Source organism: Anopheles marshallii, chromosome 2 (assembly GCF_943734725.1).
Source record: "Anopheles marshallii chromosome 2, idAnoMarsDA_429_01, whole genome shotgun sequence".
NCBI classification, from domain to species: Eukaryota; Metazoa; Arthropoda; class Insecta; order Diptera; family Culicidae; genus Anopheles; species Anopheles marshallii.
Window position 1 is genome coordinate 35,313,810 of NC_071326.1, and position 9,557 is coordinate 35,323,366.

General features: G+C 44.2%; 1 protein-coding gene and 1 non-coding gene across 2 annotated transcripts; one reads left to right on the forward strand and one right to left on the reverse strand.

Annotated features, from left to right (window-relative positions):
* Positions 1-350: 350 nt before the first annotated feature.
* LOC128719843 (elongator complex protein 1) lies at positions 351-4,444 on the forward strand. The gene is made up of 3 exons (XM_053813481.1): positions 351-3,838; positions 3,909-4,309; positions 4,380-4,444. Exons 1-3 carry the CDS (start codon positions 351-353, stop codon positions 4,442-4,444), a joined length of 3,954 nt encoding a protein of 1,317 aa, XP_053669456.1.
* Positions 4,445-6,843: 2,399 nt separating this feature from the next.
* Trnae-cuc (transfer RNA glutamic acid (anticodon CUC)) lies at positions 6,844-6,915 on the reverse strand. Its single transcript has one exon. It is a non-coding gene; the product is annotated as a tRNA-Glu (tRNA).
* Between the last annotated feature and the right edge of the window lie 2,642 nt (positions 6,916-9,557).

Below are 9,557 nucleotides of genomic sequence, written 5' to 3' on the forward strand. Positions count from 1 at the left end.
GTATACCTTAGCGATGCTGAACAGATCAAATAAGCTATTATTACATAGTAATATCGTGATAATTGTTGATAAATTGCAGTAATTAAAAACCTGCTCCTGCTGTTTAGAATTAAATTGCAATTGTATCTCGGAGTTGCTTAATCATTCATCCATCACTGTAAACTACCGTAACAAACCGTTCCTGAAGGCAATTCGGTCCTGTCAATTTGCCGCAACGTACTGAAACTATTTGTAAACACAAGGTACCAAATGGAAACGTGCTCTTGGAAAACATTACTAAAACAGTTTCCTTTCTTTGCAGAATAGTGTTAACATTTCGATGAGCATATAATCGTGAAAACGGTCGCACAATGAGGAATCTTTATCGTGTATCGCATAAAAGTTACGACCTATCGGAAAATGAGCCACTTGCTGTCCAGGCCGGTTTTACCGTCGATCAGAATACGGAACAAAAGTTTTACTTCGTCCGGGACAGTGGTGTGTACTGTTGTCCGCTGCATTTGGACACGGAACGTCCCTTCTGCGAACCATTACTTTCCCAAATTGATGGACACGACGTCATTATAGCGATTGAACATCTCGCCCTGACGGATGAGCTTTGCTGTGCATCATCCCGCGGGAATGTCTGGTCGTACAAGTTGTCGAGTGGACAGGTGGAGGAAGTGACCCACTGCAAGCATGGCATTAAAGCGATGCAATGGAGTCCGGATCAAGAGTTGGTGGTGTTTGTAGACGGTGAGCTAAACGTGGTCACCATGATCGGTAGTGAGTACGAACCGATCAATGAAGTACAGCTAAAGGATGATACGTTCGGCGATCGACAGTTTATGAGTGTGGGTTGGGGTAAGAAGGAAACTCAATTCCATGGTTCGGAAGGAAAAGCTGCTGCTACTGCTAATAAATCCATACCCAAAAACGATGCGACCACTGGCCAGGAGAACGAGCAGCTGGATGATTCGGTGAATATAAGCTGGCGAGCGGATGGAGAATACTTTGCCGTCAGCTATTTAGCACCGTTCGGTCAGCGAGCATTCAAGGTGTTCAATAAGGAAGGTGCCTTACAGTTCACGTCGGAGAAGTGCTACGGATTGCAGGGCTCGCTAGCCTGGCGTCCTTCAGGCCAATGGATTGCGATCCCGCAAGATCTGAGGACGGGGTACGTTATAGCACTGTTCGAAAAGAATGGTTTGCGCCATCGGGAAATACCACTCACATTAGATCCTCGAGCCGGAGAGAAAGTGCGTTCCCTTCACTGGAGTCCAGATTCGGACGTGTTAGCTGTGCACTGGGAAGATAAGGAAAAAGGAACCAGCAACGTGTTCCTGTACGTGATCGGGAACTATCACTGGTATCTGAAGCAAGACTTGTCATACACGGCAGGTGCTTTTATTTCCAGCATTCAGTGGGACCCGCGACATTCTGCCGGCAAAACATTGCACGTGTTATCATCGGGTCGGTACGAGAGTATTCGGTTCGAATTTCGCGTTGACCGTTCCGTGGGCCTTTCGGAAGATGATCAAGCGATGGTGGCGGTTATCGATGGAAAACGATTGCTGCTTACTTCGTTCCGAAATGCCATCATACCGCCACCGATGTGTGGCTACACACTGGAACAAGAGCATTCTATTAATGCGGTCGGATTTATTCGTACATCGGGACGGTCGGACGCGATAGGACAGGACGTAAGTCCAAATGCATTCTTTACCATCGATGCAGTAGGCGAAATCACTTTGTACGACACGATTCACACGAAGGATACGGGAAGGTTCGTTTTGTCCGGAGTTACCGTTTTGCTGAAGATCGCCGCCACTAAACTGAAGGTGTCCGATGAAGGCAAATCTAGAACACTACATAATCTGTGGTTAAACCCGAATTATCTGGTCATGGATCACAGTGAAATGCGCTGCTGTGTTTATAGTATGATGCCGGCTACAGATGAGCCAAACTTAAGGCAAATATGGCCGAAAGAGATAGAAAACGATGACGCAATCGGTTGCATAGAAGCATGCGGGAAGGACAATATACTCGTAGAGCTGCTATCCGGTCGTGTGCTACAATTGGACGTATTAACTAAAACACAAGATACACAAAACCGGTTCCATAGCGTTCTGCCAGTATTTTGCGAACAGCTGTATGTTGACCGCTACAATCCAGAGCGAACAGTTTATGCACTGGCACAAAACAGACGGCATCTGTACCGCGATGGTACCTTGCTGGCTTCCGATATAACCTCAGCTCTGCTTACGGAAAACTATCTGCTTTGCACGACTATTGCCGAGCTAAAATTCATCGCTCATGGTAGTGCCGTCGTTGCAGCGAATGATCGCGATCCGATCATCGGTGAGCGACGAGTTGAGCGTGGCTCCAAGCTGGTAACCGTTGTGCCAAAAGCTTCACGAACCGTGTTTCAACTGCCTCGCGGTAACTTGGAAGTGATCAATCCTCGAGTACTGTCCCTATGCCTGATCGCGAAACATCTCGATGCGCTCGAGTACTACGAAGCGTTCGATATTATGCGCAAAGAGCGGATCGATTTGAATCTGCTCGTTGATCACGATCCTTCACGCTTTTTGGAACATCTCACGAGCCACTTTTTGTTGCAGATAACAAATGTTAACTGGTTGAATCTGTTCATATCGGATCTAGCCAATCAGGACGCATGTCAAAAGTACGAAAGTAACTATCGCGAGAGGAATGGTTTGGGATCGACCCTGCCGGTCGATTATTCAACGCAAGAAAAGGTGCGTTTTTGCTGTGAACGTCTGCTAGCGGCCATGAATGCGGATCCGACAGTGTTAACGCTGCCGAAAATTACCTGCCACGTGAAACAAGGACAGCTGGAAAAAGCGCTTGCACTGATCTGGACACTGAAGCAACACCAACCCACGTCCGAACCGGCCGAAGAAGCGTTACGCTATCTGCTTTACTTGGTCGAGGTAAACGTGCTGTACGATGAGGCGCTTGGAATGTACGATTTTGGGCTCGTCCTGTTCGTGGCCACCAAGTCACAGAAGGATCCGAAAGAGTATCTTCCCTTCCTGAACGAACTGAAGCGTATGGATGAGTATTATCGCAAGTATCGCATCGATTGCCACCTGAAGCGTTACGATCGTGCGTTGGAACATATTGCTCGCTACGAGTCGGAAGAGGAACGGTTCCAGGAGGCGTTGGAATTGACGGCTACCCATCAGCTATATTCGGTCGCACTACGATGTTACAAAAATAGTACCAACAAGGAATATTATCGTCGAGTGTGTGCTCTTTACGGCGATTTCCTCCGCAAAGGAAGTAAACACGCGGACGCTAGTTTAATGTACGAACGGGCCGGTGATCTACAGCAGGCGATCTCTTCCGCGCGCCATGCCCTGGATTGGTGTCGTGTGGTACGTCTTTCCACTGCCGGTTCCATGCCGGCGGAAGCGGTTTTGCGATCGCTCGTCCCGGCATTATTGGAAGCTGGAGAGTACGATGCGGCAGCTACGATCGCTTACGATCATTTAAAGGATACACGACTAGCGATCGATTGCCTGGTGAAGGATCATCGGTACGAAAGAGCACTCTTGTTGGCAAACGAACCCGACCTGCAGGCGAAAGTTCGGAGTTGTTTGGGCGAATATTTGGCCACACTGGATGAGACACTTTGCGCTGAAAATGAACAGTTCTTGCGCCAGAAAGAGCGATTGGTGACGGTGCGGGAAGAACGTTCCCGGAAGCTAACATCTGCCGCAGCTGGTGAGGATCATGGCGATGCTGATGTGGACTGCGGTGACTGCGATCTGTACTCGGATAGCTCCACTATTGCTTCTTCACGTCATACCGGAACTTCTGGTCGTTCGGGGTAAGTAATGATGTCTTTAGTACACTTTTAGTACAAGGGATTTTTTAACAATCCTCTTTCGTTATTTTAGTAAATCCCACCGTTCGAGTAAAAACCGACGCAAACATGAACGGAAACTGCTCAACCTAAAGGAAGGCAACCCGTTTGAGGATATCGCTTTGATCGACGCGTTGCACACGCTGGTCGTTCGTGTTTGCGGTGTCGAACGGCAACGACACGTTCGGTCCATTTGTCAGGTTGCACTGGAACTTTCCTACGATGACGAAGCACAGAAACTTCAGCGCGATTATGGTGCGCTGTTTCAATTGATTCGCTATTCACTGGATACTGTTTGGGTGCCAGAAATGATCGTACCCGGATTGCCGCCGAGCAGTGGAGCTGAAACGGCCATGGTTGGGGATATGTCTGCACCGATCCTAACACCATCGGATCTTGTGCGTGCTCAGGATGCCCAACGTTATGCTTTGATAAGTATGCTACTGCTTAATCGACGTTTAAAATAACCGTTTTGATTTATGTTTTCTAAATTTTCTTTTTTCAGAACCTCATCAGCGCTACAAACCAGAAGTACAGTCCATTGCCTGGCAATGGGATATCTTAAAATAGAAGCAATTGCGTTTCTGTTGATTTATGCACGGTAATGGCGGTGCCGAAACATAAGGAAGTTAGTTTCAAACTAAATAAACTTAAAAGAATCAAATGTTAAAAACTATGAGAATATAGGCAAGCAGCATGAAAACACAACCGAAATGACGTGATGTTGCAATTGAAGCGTTGTGCAGCAGAAAACATGATAACAGTTATCCAAGTTACGAATCGATGCGGCATTTCAATTCATCCAAATCGATCGATTGTTTCGTACGTTTGCATTACGGCACACTGGTGATCAGGTGAGTGTACAAGAGGAATGTAAATCTGCGGGCCCCTGTACGTGAGGCCATGGTAAGACATGATGTTTTCATTTCAATTTGTGCATCGTTTATACACAATACGAGACGTTTCTTACGGCGCGTACGGGTATCAAACCGTGTTTTGAGGGTAGAAAAGGAAAGGGAGGTGCATTTTGATCTGCAGGCCAAAAAGTAGAGGAGTGGGACAAAATTGGTACTCAAAACTGGAGCACATTCGATGCTACCGAACGACGTAAGAAGAGCGAAATTCATCCATACTGCGCCGAAATTCACTCAACCCAGCTTGAAGCTAATTGGAGGCAGACGAGGAAAAAAAATCCCGTTGCGGTTGCGTTTGCTTTGGGTGTTCGGACGAATGCGAATGTTTCGTTCACATGGGTGATCTTTCACGTTTTTATTGAATCTCTTTGATCTGATTGTATGCGCATAAGTAATGGAGATGAGCACATTTTAATCAATTTAAATATACTGGGCTAGAAGTTACTAATTCAAGTGATATAGTCAGGGTATTTCGTTTATCTATTCGTGCGTAAAGTGTTGCCTGTTAAGCGATTGCAGATGTGCATGCGCATGGTAAGTTTATCAAAAAGTGGGAGTATACCCGTTATAACTTTATTTCTTCAAATCGCTGCTATTAAGTTCATGGTACATGTGTATAATTCACATTCCCGGAAAATTATATTTCCCATTTTTCCACATCATTTGTTATTAGAGTTTAGATTTTTTTTATTTTAATGCAAACACGGATGACTCTCACTCGGGCGTAGTTCCCAGATTTACAATTAACTGCTGGTAGTTGGGTTAGTCTTTCCTGAATGGGATGTTTTACCGGTCCTGTTTGAGTAAAGACCGGCGCCACTACCAATACACAACCGGCTCGCCCCATTTAAGAGATTTATGAATCTTTAAAAGCACGATTCTTCATGGATGCATTAATTTTATTCGGTTTAAACATCCTTTCAGAGGCATTAATCTCATTCGCATCTCCCAACACTTTTGAGTTCCCAAATCTGATCCCAGTTTTAGATTCAACTCTCCACCATTTTCACACTAGGTATTTGCACGTGGCACGAGGTATTTGTAACTGATAATCTCCATTACTTTCACTTAATGTCCACTCAAATCTGTGACTTACGAGCCTATTTCTTTCGCATTAATAGTTATAGTAAATAGAATAGAATTGCGCATTAAAAAAAAATATTGTCAATGTTGGTGCCTTTATCAATGGATATTTTTTTTGTGTTTTCCTGGAACAAGGTCATGACATCTTCAACCCCTTGAAGGTGGATAGAAAATAGTACGCAACCAGTATCCTTACCTCGTTGCCAAAATCGTAACCCGTCTTATGCTGACAATGAGTTGCAATTTGCAATTTGAACTCTAAACAACCTAGCTACTAACATTCCAAAACAATTATTACTCTCCATTGTTTCTGTAGCTACTGTTTAAGTTGAATAGATAAACCACCAAACCACCATTAACAAAACACGCAGTCTGGGGTATTGATGCAGCAGAAACATCATCGAGTTAAATTAATCGTTTCGAATTGTTGTGTTCTACGCGCACAGCTTGGTCGTCGTCGCCGTACCGTGACCATCCATCTTATTGTGCGCTGTAGCCAACCTTTCAAACCTAAAATCACCACAGCAAGAAACTCTTCCGCCGTTTTGTGCAAGGTTCGTCATATTTGACATTGAATTGTTTTAGATCGCTAGATTTGCTTTACAGCCCTTGCAGGTGGTTACCATTTCGGGAAGATCGCCTGTGTGCCTGTTGCAAAACTCGCAAAGAGGCCAATAAAACTGCAGCTGCGCTCCGGTTGATTGTGCCGTTTGATTGAGGTGGGCACGTGGGTATTATTCAAAGCTTGCAATTAGATTGTTAATTGATCTGTTCGTTAGCGATGGAGCGCAGGATTATGGTACCCATTGTGGAGTTAAGAAGGAAGGTGGAAAATATTAATGCAAGGTCCTGCAACAGGTTTTAATGATAAAAACGATGAGTAAATAGCCGTTTGAATTTAAATGTGATCTCAAAGCATTAATCTGTACACATTTCTGATGGCCATGTGGGAGCATAAAAAAGGCATTTTTGTTCCCATACCGGGAATCGAACCCGGGCCTTCCGGGTGAGAGCCGGATATCCTAACCACTAGACAATATGGGATGGTCGAGAGTGGGCCTCGGCATGACCAGCCCATCATGAGCTGCATGCTATTTTTAGTGGAAAATTAAAAGAAAATGCCACTTTCCACGCACATAACAAACCACACACGGATTGCAGTTTCAGTGGATTGCAAGCAAAACGATGAGCGGCAAATTTCCAAAAGCAAATTATTCTTTCCATTGTACACAACACAAAACGACAAACGACTCATGTTGCATCGCCTCCACATCATGTTCGTGCGGGGGGTTTACTTACTGCGCTGCGAATGCATTTTCGGTTGTGTGCTGTTTGATACCTCTAATTTTGGCAACACCCCAGCTGCGAGCGATCGTATGCGTAGGCGATGGTTTTGATTATGTGATTGTGCAAAGTCGGCTATTTTTTTTTTCGCTTTGTTCTCTTTCGTACGTCGAACAGTAAAGCAAATGGACGTTGTTCTGCTGCTGGACGGTGTGCTCAAAATTATCATTAATTGCACTTATGTGAAATCGGTTGGAATGTTTGGAATGAGCGAAGATTAATTTGTCCTGGCTGCCGTCGGAGCCGTGTGAGGCTTTTCCACTCGCTGAGCTAATAACGAGTTGTTTTGCGAAAGACGAAGATCAATAATTTCATCGAGTTTGCGCATGGAATAGGAAGGTAATATTTCGATCGATGTGTGTTGCAAAACGTACGATTTTTGGTAAACTAAATCATCAAGCGTTATCCTCTTGCTAGGTTGTAATTATTGCAACGCTTTAAAGATGGAGCTAACCCTATAATTGATTACAATTTGTAACAATTTGCGTATTGGCATACCACAAACGTGAACCGTTTACACATGCTAACCGGCACACGAACACGGGAGGGGAACGTTCCCAACACAGTAATGAGAATATTGAGAAATGATTTAACTCAACGGATTATGATAATGCGCCCTTAATACGATGCGTAAATGCGGCGGGGAGGTTTGTGAGCGACCGATTGTGCCCACATGTAACGGGGAAATCATTTGTTTTCTAATGATGCTAAAACTTCCCAAAACACCAACGCTGCAGTGCGGGGCCGGGAACAGAACGGATAGCCAGCGATAAGGTTCGGTCCGATGTTGGTCGAAAAGTTTTAACCGTTTACCCGTGCAACATAATTCGCACATCTGCGCTATCGGCCGCACACCGATTTGCGTTTGCAAATTTCAAGAGGAAAAGGCCGTTAATTTAATAAAGAAAACATAAAGATTAACTCTAGCAACCATTAACAGCAGCAGCAGCATTGTGTACGTACCCTAGGGTGGGATTTTACTAATGCCCAACAGCTGTGCTATCAGGCCTAGCGAAACTAATTGGATGGCCATAGTGTTTTAGAACGTCTAGATTAATGAAGCAGTCGGTCAATATGTTAAAACTGTGGCCGATTGTATGAAGGTAAAGCATCTTGGGCATGACCTAGTAAGCTTTTTCTTAGCTTTACGAACATACATTCGGGCATTACTTGATGTGCCATAATGTCAAGCATAGTTTGTAGAACATAGTTTGTTGCATAAATTAGGTCTACGATCTTTGTTTTATCCTCCATAAAATATCTATATCATGAGGAAACTGCTCCATAAGGACAAATTCGTCGTGAAGATCGTAGCTGGAATTATTGGAGAACATTCACAGACCCCGTGACATGAAATCAGTCGGAAGCTGGCGTATACTTTTTAGTTAGCGTTGAGAAGCACAATTGTTAAATTTTACAGTCTCTGGGACACTAGGAACTTTGGGCACTTTCTCCAATGCTGGTTCAAATATTGTTTTGTAGAGTTCGGGAAGTGAAAGGATGTTTGACCCCGTGTTTCTAGATGGAGAAAAGCGAAAATACTATGCGTTACACCAATGACCGTGGGGAAGGAGAAGATACATCTAGACTAAAAAGCTCCAGCGGCAGATCAAGAAAATCTGCTGATCTGCTGATCGACAGCTTCGGTTACGTGCGAAAACAACGGCATCACCGTCTTCTTCTAAAAATGCTGCCAGTGCCTTAGCTAATGGTGGAACTAGTCTACGAATTGAATTATCCAAATAATTTCAGTCTGGGTTAAATGTCACCATGTACCATGTCCCACCAAAAATGGACAGAACTGTTTTATTAAATAATTTTTCCTTAAAGAGACTTCACAATCGTAAAGTGTGTCTAGCCACGGACGAAGGACTGTTATCATGGGTCAAACTGCTTGGAAATCTTGTGCATTGCTGCACGATGTGCTCACACAGCGAACAGTTAACAGAAGGAGAATTAGAAGAATGATTGAATATCAATTTAACTAATTCCTCGACTGGGGACATGTTATAAATCGTTTCTCAACAGTTGAAACATTAAGATAACTAATTGTTTCGTGAAATAATTTAAAGTTACACCAGCTTCCTCTAATAACTAAGCTAGTGGAAATTTTCAATCTTCGTCCTTGTGCGAACACTACAACCTTTCTAAGGTCTTGGGTCAGCTATTTGTTAATTACCTTGACTTCCATTTGTCCGCGGCAGGCTTATAGGGAAACAATATGGATGGGATTTGATAAAGGTCCTTCCGTGAGAAAACCCGACTCCATCTCAAAGATTGCCTGAAGATCGCAATTTCTAATGATTAGGTTACACGTTGTCTTTACTTTGCAGCGTTTCTTT

Coding starts and splice junctions, on each gene's coding strand:
- LOC128719843 (XM_053813481.1), top strand. CDS start 351: ATGAGGAATCTTTATCGTGTATCGCATAAAAGTTACGACCTATCGGAA. Junction 3,839..3,908: donor GGAACTTCTGGTCGTTCGGG/GTAAGTAATGAT, acceptor TCGTTATTTTAG/TAAATCCCACCGTTCGAGTA. Junction 4,310..4,379: donor CCAACGTTATGCTTTGATAA/GTATGCTACTGC, acceptor TTCTTTTTTCAG/AACCTCATCAGCGCTACAAA.